We start from the raw sequence: 21,784 nt of genomic DNA on the forward strand, positions 1-21,784 counted from the left end.
AAAAAAAAAAAAAAAACAAAACAAAAATACTAAGCAGGAGCTGGAGAGATGGCTCAGTGTTCTTCTGGAAGACCTGGGTTAAATTACCAATACCCACACGGCAGCTCACAACTTTATGTAACTTCGCTTTCAGGGAATGCAGCACCCTCACACAAACATATATGCAGGTAAAACACCAATGCACAAAAAATAAAAATAAATAAATATTTTAAAAAGACAACAAAATAACAAATAACTTGAATGGAAAAACAGTAACTTACAATGAAAATTCTTTCCACAAAAGAATATTTGAATTTTTCCAATATTTGAATTTTTTAAAAAAAAATCTTATAGATATCCAACAAAGATAGAATATTTGAAGTATCTGTGAGACTCAAGAAACAATGATACTACAGGGTGTGGTGGTTCATGTCTTTAATACTGGCACTGCAGAGGTGGAGACAGGCTCATGCTCCTATCTGTGAGTTTGAGAGTCATCTATACAAGAGTTCAAGAAAAGTACCCATCTGCCACTCAAGCATAATAACCTGACTTTGCTCCCCAGTAGCCATATAAAAAGCCAGAGGTGGAGGTAGAAATGGAGGACAGCTAGCCTAGCTGAATTAGTAGCTCCAGGTTCAATGATGTGAGAAACAGCCAATATTCTGTAAATCTCCCCCATCACCTTATGAATTGAAACTCTACTGTGCATGTCTATTAGTTCAATCTCTGGAATTCCTAACTTTATTTTTTTTAAAAGATTTATTTATTTATTTATTATATGTAAGTACACCGTAGCTGTCTTTAGACACTCCAGAAGAGGGCATCAGATCTCATTATGGGTGGTTGTGAGCCACCATGTGGTTGCTGGGATTTGAACTCAGGACCTTCGGAAGTACAGTCAATGCTCTTAACCACTGAGCCATCTCTCCAGCCCTGGAATTCCTAACTTAATCTCTATCATACCTTTCCCTTTTATGCTATAAACTATCAAATAGCATCAAATTATACGGTCAAGTTCCCAGCAATATGGTGAAATACTGTAGATCAAAAAATAAGTGAACTTCCTGCTTTGTTGTGTGCTTGCTAGTCCTGTGTAAGTCACGGGACACCCTTTGATCAAAAAGAAACTGCCTTTTTGTGGGTTTGCTTTTACTTTGTTAGTTCTTCCTTAACATAGAGAATTCTCTTCTCAACACAAAGAGACCTTGTCTGAAAAAGTAGAGTGGAGAGTGACTAAGGAAGAAAACAGACATGGATTTCTGGCCTCCACACACAGTGCACACATTTGTACACTATACACATTGGCAGGGTGGATGAGAGTGCTACTGCTCTTAGACATTACTTACCTACAGTAACACTCAAAAAAGGCTTCTAAAGAATTGGTGAGTTCAGCAAGAGTCATGGATCCCTAAGTGCACTTCTAATCATTCCAGCTTTCTCATTCCTTCCCACATTAAACCACTGAAGATTTCTAAGTAAGACACAGTATCACTTGATTCTTGACAACAGAAAAATGAAACAAAACTATACCCCAAAGTAGTCAGAGAAGCCAAGTGGTGGTGGTGCACATCTATAATGCTCAAGAGACTTAGGGTATCAGGAATCACTTAAGTCCAGGAACCTGAATAATACAGTAGATCCCATTTTTTAAAAAAATGGAATGTGTGTTGTAACTCCAATTCCAATGGTCCAACCCCCTCTTCTGACCTCTCAGGCACTAGACATGCACCTGGTACACAGACATATGGAAGCAAAACACTCATACACATAAAATAAATGAATCTAAAAAAGAAATTTTAAAGCTTCTCAAAGAGGAAATCAAAGACTTAAAATTCTGAAATTAGGTTTACACCAGTACTCTCAAACTATTTGTGGTAAAGGATTAACTGTGTTTTAATTTTAAACCTGTTACAATCTAATATTTTTTCAGGGGGTGGGGGATGCTAAAAGCTGAACGTATGGCCTCACAGAGACTAGCATACTAAGCGAGCACTCTACTCTTTACTCTAGACCATTGCATTGTCTTATAGAAGAGAATATCTAGAAAAGTAAACTTAAAAAGACATCAAAGCTGAGAATTGTTTTTATCATCAATGTTAATAAACGGAAAATGTCTGCAAGGCTAAAGGTTTCCAAATGCCTATAGAAAGTCACCAACTTTGTGCCTGTTTAGACTAGGCACAATCCTAGTACCAACATTAGTCTGGTAGGCCATGCTTAATAGCATCCTGGCTGAGCACTAGGGACTCTAAATCCTCAACCAGACTGTCAGGTTGAAGTCAGTTTAGCCAAGAATTCAATTGCTTACAGGACCAGCCTGCTGGGCTGCCTGCTTTGGGTCTCCCTTGAATCAACAGGAAACACCTCTAGTGTCTTAACTGCCTACACTTCTTGACAAGGTTAGGCAGTCTTAAGTCAAAATGGGAACATCTGAGCGTCAACCTACAATCAGATATAAATAATTCAGAAGAAGTATTTGCAGCCAATTAAGCCAAGCAGGTTCTTTTCCTCGTGGGAACAAAGGATGCAAACAGTGGCCTCTGCAGTAGTGAATGCAGCATATGGCTTGTGCAGGATTTCCTACAGGGTCTTGGAGACAACTTTCTAGTTAATATTCCCAACTGTGATATCCTGCTGTCTCCAGTCTAGACTCCAGTGGTTTTGTGTGGTGCTTTTGAGAAGCTCAAGGACACGGTGGCCAAGGTTCACACTGGCCACAAGGTTCACAAAGGTGATCATGCCCATCCACACTAAGATACAGAAAACGGAATGTGTGACTGAGTTGCTGTGTAAAGCCAAGTGCAATTTCCCAGGCCACCAAAAAATCCACACCTCAAAACAGTAGAGCTTCACCAAGTTTTATGGAAATGAATTTGAAGACATTGTAGATGAGAAGCAGCTCATCCCTGATTGGCTATGGGATTAAATATATCCCTATTTGTAGGCCCCTGGACAAATAGAAATCCCTAAACACCTCAGAGCATTTAGAGTGCTGAGCCCTACCAGTCATTTATGAATAAATCTCTATCTAGTGGAAGTAGCACCAGAAATACAAGGACAGACTTCCCTCATTTATAATCACTGCAGATCACACAAAAGAAACAAGTGACTGTCACTTCAGAAGCAGAAAAGTAGGCCAAGCAAAAAAACTAGTCCACACCCAGGCTTTAAAACAGGAAAAAATTCTAGACTAAGGGCAAAGAAAGAGGAAGCTGAAAAAAGCCCAGTAACCTACCTGTAGAACCACACAGGGGAAAACAAGACTCCACAATAGCCCACATAGTCACCTTATGCATTCAGGTGTTTGAATTCATTTGCTTCTTAGTTTTGTCTACTGGTTCAAAGGGAGAAAAATGAGTGATTTCTATCCAAGAATCACTATCTTACCATTTCAATATATTAAAACTAACTCACAACACTTTGCTTTTTAAAATTCTGTTAGGAATAAAAATGGTGTTACAATACTAGATGACTAAGTCAAGAGAACCAAACATAAATTCCCAAGTTCTCTTCTCACCACTCATATTTTCAGTAAGTCATTTACCTCACTGTGCATGAAGATACCTAAACTGTGGCATCACTCATCCCACAGGGCCCTGGCAAGTACTATAGATTCAACTATAATGTCCACATCGTGCTTTGCAAAATCAGTACTCTGTGTGGCATGACCACCCTGTTAATTCATTTCCTTCAAGTGACTCACACACCAATTTCATGTACAATATATCATACAAGTAAGAACACTGGGGCACTCAGTGAAGTTACAGAGCTGAAGAAGCTTCACAGTGTTGCTCCAAAGTCTGTTTTCATCCTCTATACTAAATGCTGTTCCTCCAAGTATGGTCCAAACCACAGCACATGAATCACAGGGAGCTTGTAAGAAGGAAGACTGCAGGAACACGATCCCAGAGTGGCCTGTGCGAAATCTCAAGCTTGTAAGCTGTAACCCTGATACTGATGAGCTGTATCACAAGCTCCTCACTGCATTTATTACTTTCCAGCTGAAAGACATTTGAGAGAAGACTATTAGCCATCAAGACATCCAGTACAGGCTGGTCTCACAGCAGGCAGCCTGCTCTCTATGTCCTGTTGCACCTGGGCCTGCTGACCACCCACACAACAAGGGCTACCACTCCCTACCTCTCAGCAAAGGCCCAGACGAAATGTATTATGGCATGGCCAGCAATCTCACTGATGTCTGTCTCTTACAGGTGAAGGAATGAGCCAGACCTTTCAAAAGAGTAATTATTTACTAAGAATATTTACTAAGCCGCTATTATACTGTTGTGGGCACCAATACACAGAGGGTAAGTGAGCTTCATTTGTGCATGCAGTACTACGAAGTGTAACCAACCAGAGCCTTGCATATCAGAAAAGATCTACTCATAGTCCAAATAATTAATTAAAAGCAAAAATGAAGCAAAACAAGATATACTTTCTACCCTAAAAGAGTTTTCAGTCTAGTTGGGAGAAAACCACAAAAGTTTACTAAATACTTTTATTAAGAAGAAGCCAAGTCGATGAGGAAACCCAGAAAGCTAGCTGCTAGGGATCCAGTACTTAGGAAAAGTCAAATACTTTGGTAACAAGGCATAATTGAGAGACATTTCCATACTTGTTTTATGAAGCATCAATACTTTGATAGTGACAATCTGAAAAAAAAAAATGATTACAAGAAAAAGAACTGATATCATCCTTCATGAACAGACACAAATAATCTAAATAACAAACAGAATAAAAACCAACAGTATATAATGTTTAAGAGCGAATTTATTTATTTATTTATTTATTTATTTATTTATTTATTTATTTATTTATTTATTTGGTTTTTGGTTTTTCGAGACAGGGTTTCTCTGTGTAGCCTTAGCTGTCCCGGAACTCACTCTGTAGACCAGGCTGGCCTCGAACTCAGAAATCTGCCTGTCTCTGCCTCCCAAGTGCTGGGATTAAAGGTGTGCGCCACCACTGCCCAGCTTAAGAGCGAATTTATTATCTGGAGTACAAGGTCAGTATCTTAGTCACTGTTCTATTGCTGTAAAGAGACACCATGACCAAGGCAACTCTTATTGGGGGCCTACTTATAGTCTCAGAAACTTAGTCCATTATCATCATAAAGAGAAGCACGGCAGCACACAGGGAACCATGGTGTGAGAGAAAGACCTTTACATCCTGATTCACAGGCAGCAGAGAGAGAAAAACACACTTCTTCCAGCAACTACACACCTACTCCAAAAAGACCTTATCTTCTAATTCTTCCCAACAGTTTACCAACTGGGAACTAAGCATTCAAATAAATGAGATGTGGGGGTGGTGGTTGTTGGGGGGGGACACTTCTCATTCAAACCACCACATTCCACTCCTTGGTCCCCACAGGCTTGTAGCCTATGTATACCATATCATGTTACAAAATATGTTCAGTTCAGCTTCAAAAGCCCCCATAGTCTACCATGGTCTCAACACTTTAAAACTCCAAAGTCTCTTCTGAGACTTAAGGCGATCTCTTAACTGGAACTCTATGTAAAAAATCAAAACTGAAAAGGCAAATTACATACTTCCAAAGAGCAATGAGACAAAATATACATTTCATTCCAGGAGGGAGGAAGGGAGGAAAGGGAGCACAGTAAGAGAACACCGGACAAAAACCCAGCAGGGCACACTCGACACTGCATCTCCGTATCTCATGTCAAAGAACTCTTCAGATCCGATCCTTTCAGCTTTGTTGGCTGCAACCCAGTTCTCTCTCTTGGGTTGTTTCCATACCCAGTCAGTAGCTTTCCTTGGCAGGTATCCTATTGCTCTAGCACTTCCAACAGCTTGGGCGTGGCAACAAAATCCAAGCTTCACCTTTATGGCTTCACCCAATTGACTCTTCTGGCTTCCATACTTGACACATGCCTGGCCTCAGAGAGGTTCCTTATCTGTGAAAGTTCCATAACCCCTTTTCTGTATCCTTGACTCTAAAGCCAGACTCATGTGACCAAAGAAGCCAAGTTTTCCTGCTTGCTGGGGCTAGAACCTGGGGCCCTCCTTCAATTACGATTGCATCAGCTTTCTGTAGTTGATGTTTTTCTTCTCTGTTTAAGCTTTCCTTTAATTCCTTTTCACCAGCTGGAAGCTTAGCTGGACCTGCTTCTAAGGTCACCATTCCCTTTTTATTCTATTTAGAATTAGGCTTTAAACCTTTTATCTCCTTGAACACAGGAATTTCTATCTTCAACACTGTATTTTCTGGTTCTCCTATTTTTCATCTCAACTGTACACTTTGTATATCTCTTTGTCCTGTTTCTTTTTATTGTAGATCTACATAAGAGTGACCAATAATACCAAGAATGACCAAGTAACACAGTCAATACTAGGTTGTCTTCAAATCTCCCCTATCAATACCATTAATCCAAAATTCTTCAAGTTAACTTTTAGCAGATGTTTTTTGAACAAACGCAGAAAGCAGCTATTCTTTACCAAAATATCACAAGGCTATTCTTGTGATTAACCACTTGCTAATGTTTTTCCCCTCTGAAACCTCTTGAGATAATAAGCCTCTACAGGCCACATCACCCTCAAAACCACTGTTTTCTTTGCTCCTACTAGTACTATTTAGTCAACTACCCAACTACCTTTCTAGTCCAAAGCCCCAATATTCTTTTTAGTCCAAAGTTTTCCCTATTCCTCCAGACAACGTGATCAGGCCTGTCACAGTATTACCTCACTTCTGGTACCAATTCTACCCTTAGTCATTGTTCTACTGTTGTGAAAAGACACCATGATTAAGACTCTTAAAAGAGAAAGCACTAAATTAGAGGCTTGCTTACAGTTTCAGAGAGTCTGTTATCATCATGGCAGAAAGCATGGTGACACATAGACAGGCATGATGCTAGAAAAGCAACTAAGAGTTTTACATCCTGATCCATAGGCAGCAGGCAGAGAGAAAAAGACTTTGGGCCTGGCATGGACTACTTAAACTTCAAAGCACTCCTCCAACAAGGCCACATCTCCTAATCCTTCCCAACTATCCACCAAATGGGAACCAAGCATTCAAGTATATGGGGAGGTGAGGTAGAGAGTGCAGTCTTATTCCACTCCCACAGTTGGCTTAACATTAAAAACTCAATATATCAGACTGGGATATGCATAAGCCTAGTACCTGAATGACCTCAATTTCTACCATTAAAACCATATTTAATTTAGTAATTAAAACCATAACAGATCATATGGGGTTTTTTTTAAATTCATGTGATCAATAGAGGTAGAAAAATATTTGACAAAATTTAACATCTTTCTCACTACGGATAACAAGCCTCATGAAATAAAGAACTAAAAGGAATTTTTTCAAATAATAATTAAAAAATACAAAGCTAACACATGAACCTTGAATACTTCCCCACAGTCAAACCAAATACTGGTAATGAGCCAGGGGAAAAGAATGAGATGAAGACATGCTAATGCCCACTGCAATATTATGGTGAGGGGCTACTGCTATATTCACAACAACAAAAGAGGAGGGAGGGCACAACACAGTCTTCCTGTTAAGACATCAGAAGCAACATCTATCTGCTTACTACATTGGAAAACTACTTCTTTCATTCAACCATTTCTAAGCAAAAATAGATTAGAATTGATCTGCAACTTAGATTATTCATCCCATGCCAGACAAGACAGAAAGTCAGAGAAAAAAAGTCGAAAGGTTACTTACTCCCTTCCAGGCACACCGCCACCCCATCAAGACTCTTTCTCAAGCATTCTGTTGGGGGTTTCTTCCTCCACCTCCTAGGATAAGCCTTTCAGGTGGGCCTACCTGACAAACTACTTTAGACTGTCACCAGACCCCCAACTTGGATGTAACACTTACTACCTTCTATCAATTCAGGGAGCAGAAATCTGTGCCTTTTACTCCTTAGCATCAGCCAAGTATTGACAAACACATTCAGTAAATATTGAATGCTCACTAAAAACTTGTAAAATGAATTAATAATTTCTGAGAAAAACATTTAAGAGTAGAATCTATGATTTATTTTATTTATTTATTTATTTACTTATTTTTTTGATTTTTCGAGACAGGGTTTCTCTGTATAGCCCTGGCTGTCCTGGAACTTACTCTGTAGACCAGGCTGGCCTCGAACTCAGAAATCTGCCTGCCTCTGCCTGCCTCTGCCTCCCAAGTGCTGGGATTAAAGGCATGAACCACCACAGAATCTGTGATTCTTAACATGAAAACATGAGACAAAATGAACAACAATTCCATTATGATATTATCATATTTCCATTTCAGCATGCAGAGAGTGGTAATTAAGAACATTCACACTTGGGTCAGATCCCCCACTGTGTAGAACCTAAGGAACTATTGCTAAGTTATTTAGCTTCAGTGCTTCAACAATGCATATGCAAAACTGGGATACAGATGAACTATCTCAGAGGCCTTGTGAGATATGAATGGAGCCATATACATGTGTAAACTCAGGTCACATGTGACATTTAGTATCTATGGGATAAACTTTAACAGTTTATTCAGAGTAAACAGTTTACACAGAGCTTACTTTCTCTCTTTCTCTTTTTCTTCCCCTCCTTCTTCCTCCCTCTATCTCAAAACAAAAAACAAAAATAAAAACACAAAAAAACAAAAACAAAACCCTGCTATCCTTTAGGCTGCAGAGATGGATAGCTCAGTGATTAAGAACACTGCTACTCTTGCACTTCCTATTCTTCCAGAGGACGAGGATTCCATTCCCAGCGCCCACATGGAGCTGTCTGTAACTCTAGTTTCAGGAGATCCCCTGGCCTCTATGAGCACCAGGCACACATGAGCTACAGATATACATGCAGACAAAACATTCACTCACATAAATAAGGAGGGAGGGGTGGAATTCTAACCAATTGGGGTAAAGCAGGAAAGAAAAAAAAATATTTAGTGAAAGTCAAATAAGTCTCAAGAACTGATAATAGCTGAAGGTCAAAGCCATACCATATACATCTATCAGCTATAGGGCAACTGCTAAGCTAAATTCTAACACTAACACACACACACACACACACACACACACACACACACACACACACACACACACACACACTTTTATTTTCAGGAAAAGGAAAAAAACAAAAAACAAAAACACACTCACTGATATTAGAATAGTCAATTTGATAAGTCTATAATATTTAAAATAATACCCACTGTGTCAACTATTTACTAGGCAGAAAAAATTCTGACATCTCAGACGATGTTAAAATTTAGTAAGAAAGACAGAAACCAGACAGGTTAACTCTCAAATGGCATGTCACAGTACATGCAGTGTCAGGGCAAAAGTGTAGGCTCTGGTGAGAACCCTGGGAAGGATCTAGCTAGGCTGAGAAATGAGAGCTCATTTAATGGGTACCAGTGAATATAAACCATAGCTCTAAAGGGGGCATCAGCATGTGCATAAAATCTGAGAGGGAAATAACACGCAAGGCACTGAAAAACTAAAGTGACTACACTACTAATGAGCAAGACAATAGCTCAAAGCTGAAGAAGGCAAGAGAGACAGGATGCAGTGAGACTTGTGGGGCACAGTAAAAACGTGGGATGTTATCCAAATCTAGTAAGTCACTGACCAGCTTTAAACAGGAAAATATCAGATTTTTGTTTTCACAAAATCTGAAGAATGGACAAGCAGGTATGAACAGTGAGACCATACATTAACAGAGAGATAAACTGATTAACTCAAGATATACCCTGATTATATATAATAATTAGAATAAAATGACAGACGTGCATGGAGATCTAGAGCATGCATAAGTGCATGGGAGCCCAGTGTGCACTAATAAGACAGGAAGGATTTGGGATAGGAACTAAGAGTCGCATCGCTGAAGGGTAACTGATATTTATGCATACATGATCATATACACCAAGAAGCACTTGACACTCCAGTATAAAAGAGAAGGAAAGAGGACAGATGGTCAAATGGGTGAACAGATAAACCTTTAAGTTCTTATGCAGAGTGTGACTTCAACCAGAGAAATCAGAAGTATATAAAATCTCTATTACTAGAAAAAAATTAAAGAGACCAGAAAACATACTTTTTCCAAACAACCAAACCTCTGGCACTGCTATGGTAATAGCCAGTCTCCCCCACCCCCCCACCCACCACAATGATGGAACAATGTACAACTGATAATCAGAAAACCCCACAGCAAGTTTTCCTCAACCAACACTTTGTAACCTAATGTTCTGAGAACATTTACACTTAGTATTCTTAATTAATACGTATCGTATGCCTAGGAATTCACACTGTAAATACATCTCTCTTAAATATTTTAAAGCATAATCTTCTTGGATGATTCTTCAAACTAAACAATACACCAAGCTATTAAAGAACACACCCTCGAGTGTTAAGGGTACCTTGAAGAGCCACTTCAAAGTATACAAATATAGGTCTACTCTACTATTTTTAGCCTGTCCTGGTAAGAATCTTATGTCTTCTTAAAACTGGGACACAGCTATGTGCTTTGAGGTTAATGTGACTCACTGAATGAAATGCATGGTTTAGAATGTCCATTTGCAAGCAGAGTTGTATATTTTTTGGATATGATCTTTTAACTTTATCTACACACTGTAACTGTTATACTTGAAATAACTTAAGTCAGCTAATTCTTTGATCATGAAGACAATATTAACAAGCACGGGGACAAGTCTCCTGCCTTCTGATCCTAATGCCAGAAAGTAAAATGGGCAGTCAGAGAGAAAGTTTATGAGGACAGCTGCACTGAGCAATCACTGCAAAAACAGAAGCTCAGCTGAGAGGGCAAAGTGACAAGCTCCTGCACCTGAACCACCCAAGTAAAACTCTCAACAGAAGAGCGTAAGTCACTTGGCTCTGCATGCAGAAATGGAGCCCACTGTGTCTCACTGTGTCCTCGATGTGTCCTAGTTCCCATCCTCTGCTTTAAGAGCTTTGCTCCCTCAATCTATCATCTAAAGAAAGGTACATTTTATTTAAAAATCCGCTATTTGTATTTTCTCTAATAGTCTGAAAACACTTGAAAAGCAAATTGCTCTGATAAATTTCTTTGTGGTGAGTCAGAACATTACTCTCTCTCTTTTGTCAAAAAGTTCTCATTTCTAGGACCAGTTTGAGTAGGAAATCCAGTTGCTAACTGTTCAACACTCCATTGGTCTAGGCCTGTAGCTGTTGGCTAGCCATGACCTGTTAGGGAACCTGGAAGGCTTTTACTGCACTCATAGACTATGGAGGTGGCATTCTGCATACAACCTACAAATTCTTCAGTAACCCTAAACTCTGCCTCAGTTATGTTCATTGACATTACACGGTCTTCATACCACAACACTACAATCGTAAGAAGTCAGTGCCTTTTAAATTTTGAGAGTTTCACTTTAACTTTACAAAATCTTTACTCTAGAAAAAAAAAATCTTTACTCTGAGTACCTGTGGAATAAAAGTAATGGGTGCTTTATTCAGATACCATAATACTAAAACAGTTTAAATGTTGCAAGCTTTGGTGCAAAAGCCTAACACAAGTAGCAAAGACAAATCAACTAATGAAAACTAACCTTGAAACTGCAGTGTTATGAACACATCCCAGTCTAGAGATACTAATATCTTTAACCTAAAAACTAAACTGAATAAGCCTCTAGTAAATTTACCAAATCACAGCTCTTGACTAAGTACAGGCTCCTCTTTTTGAAAGCCTTCCTAAGTACATTAGCACAGAACCTAAATACATTTCACATAGTGACATATTTTTGTAAAATCTTAAGTGTGTTAATGGCTTAAATATTCACCACTATGGTAAGCAAAACTTCTAATCAAATTTGTCTGTCCTGAGTTAGGCATTAATTTTATAGCTTCTTTAAGTTATTAACTATGCTTTCTAAATGTTGTCTTGAATGCTAGAATGAAAATGCCCTACTTCATATTTACATTTTGCATCAATACAAACTCTCACACTAAAGTAGAAAATTCTTTACTCACAATATTCTTGACCTTCTTGTGGTAATAAACACAAAATAACAGAGCTTCAAGTTAAATACTCATTGCATATAGACAATGAAGGAAAACCACTTTAAAACAACTAAGCCCACATTACCCTTTTCTCCTCTGGTCATATAATTAAAACTAATCACTTTGTTCTTTAAAAATTTCTAGTCACAGAATAGATAATGGAGTCCTGAGTAAAAGGAAAAAGCAAAAACACATGACTTATGCACAGGGCAAGTGATCTAAATCACTTATGCTTATTTCCATACAAACATTTCATTTCTACTTGCAAAGTCACCTAACTGGTTTTATGCCCCAGCCGTACATAAGCCTATACCACATCTTTTTTTTCCTCAAATGTAATTGTAACTAACTTCTGAAAGAACAATTACCTAGCCTTTTCAGTACAAAAGTATAAACTGACAAAAGCACACACTGAAGAGATCTTTAAGTTGTTATACCTTTAGCCCAACAAACTGGAAATGGACTACAGCCGCTTTTCTCCATACAGGTGGCACCTGTAGGTCTCAGGGCCTCTTGGCCTGCCCGTTCCAACAACATATACCCAATCCTATCAAGATCAAGCCAGGAGTCCGCACACAAAGTCCCAGTTCATCGCTCCGCCAGCATTTGCTTGGATCCAAAGCAAGACTAAGCTTCCCCTGTGCTCCTTTTTTCAGAGCCTGAAGCACAGTTTGAGAGGTGCTCCTTCTGAAACAGTTTCCAGCAGCTCCACGGTGGCCTCTCAGTTACTGAATCTTCTGCTTCCGCAATCTGAAACACAGACCATCCTGGCCAGATTAAGCCAATGAACAGAATAAAAACAGCTAGTCATGCGACCCCATGGATCTGGGTTCCTAGATTCATTCAGGGAAAGGGAGAGGGGGAGGGAGAAACGGGAGGAAAAAGAAGTCCCAGAGCCAGCACCTTATGAATATGCTAATCTCGCCCTTCTGTTCACTTCATCTGGCCGACTTCTGTTTACAAAATGACAGTCGACTCTAAAATTGAGTAAGCTGCAAGAAAATCCAGTCTGACCTAGATCAACTGTCCATAGATGGTTCCTAAACAATTCCTGTCTTCAGAATCATGCCTTTGGCACTTTACCAGCCTTATTCTGGTCTTAGACTAAAAATAATTAACTTGATGAAATACATTTTGAAAAAATGATCACAATCAAAGTAAAAACCAAATGTGGAGGGGATGACCTATATGAGCCCAAATACCTCAGAGGTAAAATATTTTCCCTCACTGATACTTTTACAATACACCTATATATACACATAGAATATCTAGAAAACATAAACTAGAACTTATGGTAGCCAATTTACTCTAAAATATGCTTAAAGAATAATGAGGGATCCAAGATACAAGATTTTTTTCTAGCTTCAAGTATGATTTCTTTTTCTAGCCTCAAAAGATGAGTACTATCTTACACTGAAGTAGAACACAAAACTACTTTCACAATCTACATAAGCAACTTTTTTTAAATGCAAAACTTACTTTTCCCATTCGAATTGAGATACAAGGTCATGCCAAAAATCAGGCTATTTGAACACACACATTCTACATAAGACAGCAGGTAAGCTGTTAAGGTTTGGTTAACACCTTGTCCTTCAAACATATGTAGTATATACTGAAACACCACAATTCTTGCTTGCCTGGTATGTAGATGACTCTGCAGTCACACAATCCCACAAACAGCCAAATTCAAGCACTTCCCTTACTATGTAAAGGGCCAAGGTTTTTTTTTTTTTTATTAATTTATTAACTTCAGAAAACAGAAGCTGAACAAATACTTTGAACAAGAAACATGTTTATACTCAGCAATGCCCAGGACAGTCTTTTTCAGTTCCATCACCAAATGTGGTGCCGCCTTTGACTCTAGGCTCCATTCAGACTCTTAACAGCTGCTAGAGCTCCAGAGGCCATTCCTGAGCCACCCTGAAAACACATTATTCCCAGGCATGAACTAGGGTCCTAGGCAACATTAAAAAGAAAGGGCTACAGAAAACATTCCAAGCAGGTAGAAGAACAGAAGAACCTAGCAAAAGAGCCACCAGATCCAAAAGGATATCCTGGGCAGTACTCACTATAGAGGAGGAAGGGTCACAAAGGACTATTGCCATCCAATAAGAAGTAAGCACACCAAGCAAGACCACTATCTGCCTTACCACATGAGCATGGCCATCACCAAGAGCTGCACACATCATCCAAGTCAAGGATGACCCTCAGAAACCACCACAAGCTAATCTTACTGCCAGACTACACATCACACCCACTGCACTAACTGTTGAAGACACCTTCTGAGCGGCGAGGCCGCCACCATGAGGGCAGAGACACCAGAGGAGAGGCCCTGTTAGAGGGGAGGACCACATGCTCAGCTGATACAGGGACTCAGAGTCACCCATTCAATCCAGGAACCATTTGAGCCTAACTTGATAACAGCCTCAGGACTCCCAGAACAAAACAAAGAGTGATCCAGGCAAGGGATGAGGAGGATGGAGCTAAGGCACTGGCAGGAACAGTGGAGGGGGACCAGTTCAACCCTGAGAGAAGGGAATAGGAAGAATGGGCAGGATGAACCCAGTTTCTGGTTTTAACCCACGGATTAGATTCTCTCTACACCATCTCACTAACTTAGCTTATTCACTGTCTAAATATTCCCACCTCTTAATGTGTACGTTCTTTTTTTTTTTTTTTAAGATTTATTTATCTATGTGTATGAGTACACTGTAGCTGTACAAATGGCCATGAGCCATCATGTGTGTGGCTGCTGGGAACTGAACTTGGCCCCGCTTGCTCCGGCTGCACTCGATCCGGCGTCATTCACTGTAGCTGTCTTCAGATGCACCAGAAGAGGGTGTCAGATCTCATTACGGGTGGTTGTACGCCACCATGTGGTTGCTGGGATCTGAACTCAGGACCTTCGGAAGAGTAGTCAGTGCTCTTACCCACTAAGCCATCTCGCCAGCTCCAATGTGTAAGTTCTTAAGGAGTGGAAAAGCCAGGTATGAAAGATGACTAATTCCTACAGTTACTCAGCAAATGACTAAAGGTATGCCTAGTACTCAACTGTAACTGAGGCAGTAACAAAAACCTGAGAACCCATTGGCCTGGCTGAGGATCATGGGGTCAGATGACAGCTGGAAAGAGGGAGGAGGAGGTACATTACTAGCAATCAAAAGGACTACAATAACTTTTTCTAAAAATTATAGTTATAGTTAGGCATAATGCTGTAAACCTTTAAACCCAATACTGAAGAAGCAGAGGTAGGAGGGTCTGTAAATTCAAGGCCAGCCCAATCTACATAGAAATCGTGTCTCAACAAACAAAAACCTATAGTTATAATCAAAATAATAGCCCTTAGTCTATGACACAATCCCAGAGAGGACTCTTGATGATTCAGAGAGGTCAAGCATTTTAAAAGAACAGATATAGACCATGATGAAACCTAAAAGAAAACATTAAGAAGTCCTCTGTTCTCCATCCTGTGAAATATACAGGGCCAGCATTCACTAAAAAGTCTGTGCTGATCCAATTCATGTTTAGTATTAGCATAATGAAATGCAACTCTAGTAAAGTCTCCTTCACAAGTAAGCCCATTATATTAAAATTTACAAGAATGAGATAGTACTATTTGTAGAACACCAAAGCCCTTCATCCCTTGTCACTGTTGCCTTCTTGCTTCAAAGGGATTTGGTCAGAAACCCTTTTCAATACCTTCAGAACACAGCCAGTGTCTATGAACTTCTCTCACTGACTACTGCCCACATTCTAATTCAGGCTCCTGCAGGACTACAGCTATAGCCTGCTTCCTCGGATTCAACCCTAAACCTAGCAGCTGCTGATGCTCTGGAAAGAGTAAGCATATCATTCCTTCTTCTATTTGAATCTCCATCAACATTTCCCCAAGATACAACCAAAATACTTAGCAGAGTATGCAAAGCCCTGTGTGATATGGCTCACCTGCCTATACCTTCATCTCAGATGATCTATCTGTTGGTTTCCATAGCACCAACTGCTGTACTGACTGACTTTCCTGCTGCTCTCCGCACATTTCAGTACTTCTGTACTGCCTGCCCCTCCTCCAAGAGGAATGGCCTTGCCTCAGCTTTCACAGCCATGTCCTTTCCCTACCACATCTTGCTCAAATATCATATACTCAATGTGTCCCTGTCCTGAGCACTCTATCTGAAGCCACAGAGCCTATCTACTTTTCTACTGCATTTACCCACATGGTTTACTGATGCAGTTTACTGCTCAACTGCCCCCACTAACTCACTAAAGGCAAACTCTGATATGAGGTAAAGGTGTCATTCTAGCATAATCTCCAGCATCTTACTACATATAGCAGCTACCAAGGTGTGGAAGCCATGTTCCACCCACCGTCCATTTGCATCAAGGCAGCAAGAAGATGATGAGGGAATCTGTGTGTTTTTTCCTAGGCCACAGAAAAGGTATTACAATAATATATTCTGATGGTAAGTCCCATCTCCATCCCAAACCCCATGTCACCTCCAGATGCCACTGGTCAGAGGCTGATAAACAGTTACAGAATGAATATTTAAAAAAAAAAAAGGCAACATAGAGTCTAAAAAAAAAGTGACTGTCTATATACCAGCTATACAATAAATCCCAGGTGCACTGCTTTGATACTTCTTCTAAACTTCGACTGCAGAAGAAGTACCAACTGCAAAATTGGACTAAAAAAACATCAGGCTAGTCAACAATGTTATGTGCATGATCAGTATCAGAAAGGTAACTCTAGCAAATGTTGTATACAATCTGTCCAACTGGCCTGCAAGTCCCTGGGAATGAACTCTATTTTTAAATTTTTTATTATTTTTAATTATGTGTATTATATGTGTTCAGGTTTTCACAGACTTCAAAAGAAGGTACCAGATCCCCTAGAGGTGGAGTTATTGGCAGTTGTAAGCCACCTAATGTGGATGCTGGGAACTGAACTCAGATCCTCTGCAAGAGTATTATGCTCTTAACCACTAGGTCATCTCTCCAGCTCAGAATAAACATTTTAACAAGTGAACTTCTTATAAGTGTCAACAAAAGTATATCATAAAAATAAGAAACTGGCTTTCATGGTTCTTATAATGCTTCAGTGGCTTTATTTAAACACATCAGAATACTTTTGGAAACAATAAAGAATAAATAAATACTCTATGTCAGCTGACCAGAGGAATATCTAGAAAAAATAGTATCCTGAGAAACATACTCACATGTATATTTCTAAGTCTGTGAACTATGTTTGCATGACAACACTTTTAATTAGCATCCAGTATTTATAATATATGACAGCTTTTCAGTGCTAGAAATCTCATACTAAGATTACTAATTATCATTTCTCTCGCTGTATATCACTGTTTCCACTGAAAAATAATTTTCTTAGCATTAGTCCATCAACAAAAATTATGGCCTGATAGAAATCAGTGTTCTACTAATGGAAATAAAGAATATAATACCTTCTGAAAGCAAAGACAACAAGCAGCTTCCTAGTACAAACTCCCAAAAGTGCTGCTAAGACCACTGTTCAGCTCCCTGCCAGCTTTGAAACAACTGCTGTATCTCTCTTCTGTCACGCTGCAGGAAGCTGGAGAAGGCACTAACTACCTGTGAGACAAAGAAAGAATCATCACCAGCTGGAACCTCAGTTTCAGTGTTTGTAAAACAAGGACACTGTTAATACCCATCCTCTAGCCAAACTGACTGCATGTCAGCCAGCCACAGCACTAATATTGAATACTTGCTATGTGCCAGACCTTGCTCAGAGCACTTTTAAAATGTCTGCTTACCTCATTTTCACTAACAACCCAAGGAGGCAGATATTATCACCCCATTACCACTATCACAACCTCAGCTTCACAAATGAAGAAACTGAAGCAGAGGTTAGTCAATGTACAGCAATGCCCAGGAACTGTACCCCCAATCTGTGTTCTTTCCCAATTAGTAGCAATGCTTGTGGCAGTTTTCTCAATTAATACTTCTACAGCTACACAGATACTATTATAAACCCCGTGACACTAACAACTGAAGAGAGAAAATGGACAGCTCACCTACTACTAATCTACTATTTAGTAGCCTAATGGGGTATATTCAAAGGCACCTAGACCTCAGAAAGCAAATTACACAGAAGCCATCACCTATAGCATAGCCTACCCAAGAAACAACAAGGGTTCAAGAGAAGAGACCAGAAATAGGCTCTGTACCCAGGGTTCATTTCACCTACAGAGGACAAGTGAATAGTGAAGCCTAAAGGGACAAGAAAGAAGAGAACAAACACAGGCTCCCTCTACCCTTTCAGAGTACCTGGCATCTAAAAACGGCTAATGTTGTTTCAAGTGTCCTGTTGTATGCTTCTTCTGTGTTTGTGCAAAGACCCTAAGTAAGCACTAGAGACCACAAAAGAACTAGGACAGAAGTTCATAGCTCACAAAAACAACAACTTGAATCAGAGTGCTCAGAGTCCTAGATATGAGAGACAGAGACACCCCCCTCCTCAACTGGTGCCCCAAGTGTGGGGCTTCATCCTCGGAGGAGGTAAGAAACAAACAAAAAATAAATAAATAGAACTGGAAGGAAGGAATTCAGTACTCTCACCCAAGGAGTTGTGACCATATGTGAGAGTAAAATAGCATGGTTCCTCTCAGTCCTCTGGGGCAAAGCATTTCATTTAAGTAGAAGTGTTTGTTAAGATCCAGAGGAGCAAAATACTAGAGTAACAGCTCTGCAGCTTTGTACAAGTGACTATAAAATGAAATCCTTGATTTCCTAAACTAGAAACCATTGATGTAGAAATTGGAAACACATAGGAGCTAATGTACTAAGAGCCCATGAAAGGTGGGATAAAATCGATGTCAATTATTTTTCAAGATAAACTACACTAATGTATTACTTGGACCTTCTCAGAAGGATCATAAAAAGAAAATTTTAAAATCCTCTGCCAGACACATCTTGACAGGTCTTGGCAGGGTAGGCCAAGTAAACCCTGGGGCCACTCAAGCAGGGGGCTCCAAGCCCTCTGGCCGAGCTGCACAAATTGGCAGGCCTCTTCTTCATGGCCTTTGCACTGCCCTCCCAAGGTCCTCCTCACTGAGTCTGACACCTGAATTTGGTTGGGCAGCAAGCACTCTCCCTTCTGCCCATGCTTTAAAGTCTTTAAATCACAGGCTCAACTGTTTAAAACTGCCATAAATTTTGAAGACTGCAAATCTTATGTAAAGTCATAGGTTTAAATCTTTAAAAATTAATAACTATTGTTAATTAAGTTAGGTTTTGCTTGTTTTTTAAGTTTTGTGCTTGTTCTTAGTCTGACATAAATGATCAGACTCTAAAAAGGGGAAAAGTTAGAGGAGGTTCACAAAAGCCCATGCTCTACTGAAGGCATATTTTACAAAGTTATTCCAAACTTTTAGTGTATAGTTACTAGAGGGTGGTTCTCACATCAGCTTGACATCTGGAACTAGGGCTGTCCATGGCTGAGGCATTCCATTCGCTGTTAAGTGTGCAAAGGCGTGGACAGTACCCCTCCCTGACTAGTCAGCTGTAGAGAGTACTGCCCCAGGGCAGCACAAGACTCTCAGGGCTACAGGAAAATATCACTGTGTCATATTTGGAACTTTACTTTTTATTTTTATTTTTTTTGTCAGATTTTTGTTTGGTTTTGTTTTTGAGACAAGGTTTCTCTGTGTAGCCCTGACTGTCCTAGAACTCACTCTGTAGACCAGAATGGCCTCGAACTCAGGAATCCACCTGCTTCTGCCTCCCAAGTGCTGGGATTAAAGGCATGCACCACCACTGCCTGGCTTCTTTTTTTTTTTTTTAGATTTATTTATTATTATATCTAAGTACACTGTAGCTGTCTTCAGACGCACCAGAAGAGGGTGTCAGATCTCATTACGGATGGTTGTGAGCCACCATGTGGTTGCTGAGGTTTGAATTCAGGACCTTCGGAAAAGCAGTCAGTGCTCTTAAAGGCTGAGCCATCTCTCCAGCCTGGAACTTTACTTTTTCAAACAGCTCTTTACACATTTCTTTTCTAGGACTCCCAAAACTAGTAATGGTCCCACTTACACTAGCAAACCATTTAAGGAATTCTGCAATTTATGGGAAACCCTTTTAATTCACAGGGTCAAGCTACTATGGAACAACAACAAATATTTAAATGACAAATTTTAAAAATAAAAATTGGGTATATAAACCCACCGAAATCCTCATATACTATGCTACATTTAGCCATGCTAACTTTAATTTTTCTTCCACAATGTTTCTGCTGCTGCATTTTGACACAGTCTAAAGTACAAGTTAAATAGAAAGATTGAGAAACTGATCAATGAAAAGGGCCTGATATGCTAACATCAGGATGAGGCTATGCTTTTCTGTTTCCAGAAAATGAAGTCCCAGATGGCTCCCACTCCAATGCACCTGACTAATACAGCATCCCAAAGATCACTGGACAAATAAAGTTTCTGAAAATAGATGACAAACCCATCAAGAGTAAGCTGACCCAAGAGGAAGAACAAGACTTAGAGAAACAACAAGGACACAGTATTAGTGACCTAAAAATATGATGCTGTCATGTTATCTGACTACATGTTAACTCTCAGCTTGCCAACGAAGAATCCAGGGGGACATAAAAGGCACAACTGTAGTAGAAGATAATAAGTATTAGTTTGCCATGCTAAGCATTGTTTTTAGGCTTTTTTAATTACTAGTTCCAGAACTGATTACTGAAATACAAAGGAAGGTTCAAAACTGGCCTGTATGATTAGTAAAACTACTTATATTACAACAAAAATATTAGCAGAAATTAGTCAAGAGATGAATGGGTGAACTGAGAACCATAGTTTAACAAAATAGCTATTATAAATTATTTGTTGCTCAACATAATGTTGGCTGTCAACAATTTCCTGGCATGTGTTCCCTTAATGTGTTAGATTTTTCTCATATTATCTATGGTCACAGCAATGGTCTACATAAAAAGATAAAGCAGACTCTCTCAAGTGACCTTGGAATGGCCATCATAGTTAAGATGGCTTTCCCTTTCTCTGGTCCTCTGTTGGCTATTCTTATAATTGTTATAATCACTACATTTGTTACACTAGCCATGCAGACAATGCATTCAACCTTAGCATATATTACAACCACAATTTTCTCTTTAAAAAATAAAAAAAAGCCACAACACCCAGAGGAAGCTCCACTTCCAAGCCCTCTGACACACCCAGGATCAGAGGTGAGCAGGAACCAACATCTGTCCCAACACTGGGATTAACTGGGACCAGCAGAACCAGGCACACAGGAACTCCGCCAGCCCAGTGACTCCAATTCCTTCTGGTCTGTCTGGATTAGTGTTCTGAGCAGACCTTGGGCACAAGCTCTGCAGCCAGTCCCACAACACACAGAGAAAGCCACACTCCCAGGTGATCTAACAAGCCCAGGATCCCAGAATCACAGGATCCCAGAGACAGCTTGACTCCGAGGAGTTCTGACACAACCAGGATCACAGGAAGGACAGGCTCCAATCAGATTTAGCAAGGGCAGGTAGCACTAGAGATAACCAAGTGGGAGGGGGGGCACCGCAAGCATAAGAAAATAAACAACTCAAACCAAGGTCACTTGCCATCATCAGAACCCAATTCTCCCACCATAGCAAGTCCTAGACACACCATCACACCAGAAAAGCAAGATTCAGATCTAAAATCACTTATCAGGATGATGATGATACAGGACCTTAAGAAAGATATAAATAGTACCCTCAAAGAAACACAGGAGAACACAGGTAAACAGCTAGAAGCTCTTAAAGAGGAAACACAAAAATC

The 21,784-nt window shown here is 39.8% G+C and overlaps 1 protein-coding gene and 1 pseudogene across 20 annotated transcripts in view; one reads left to right on the forward strand and one right to left on the reverse strand.

Annotated features, from left to right (window-relative positions):
* Positions 1 to 21,784, reverse strand: part of Ptk2 (protein tyrosine kinase 2) — a 223,869-nt gene that overhangs the window by 145,557 nt on the left and 56,528 nt on the right. For 12 of the 20 annotated variants that reach the window (XM_031345669.1, XM_031345705.1, XM_031345698.1 and 9 more), the window contains 2 exons: positions 17,432 to 17,579; positions 12,413 to 12,725 (listed from right to left, as the gene is read on the reverse strand). The exons of 5 other annotated variants lie outside the window; for them this stretch is intronic. In XM_031345669.1, the coding sequence (XP_031201529.1) occupies positions 12,413 to 12,512 (100 nt within the window). In that variant the 5' untranslated portion in view covers positions 12,513 to 12,725; positions 17,432 to 17,579. The remainder of the gene's footprint in view (positions 1 to 12,412; positions 12,726 to 17,431; positions 17,580 to 21,784) is intronic. 3 more of the 20 variants (XM_031345701.1, XM_031345677.1, XM_031345710.1) reach the window with 2 other exon arrangements.
* LOC116083157 lies at positions 2,459 to 2,584 on the forward strand (annotated as a pseudogene).

The sequence above is a fragment of the Mastomys coucha genome, unplaced genomic scaffold (assembly GCF_008632895.1).
Source record: "Mastomys coucha isolate ucsf_1 unplaced genomic scaffold, UCSF_Mcou_1 pScaffold11, whole genome shotgun sequence".
NCBI classification, from domain to species: domain Eukaryota; kingdom Metazoa; phylum Chordata; class Mammalia; order Rodentia; family Muridae; genus Mastomys; species Mastomys coucha.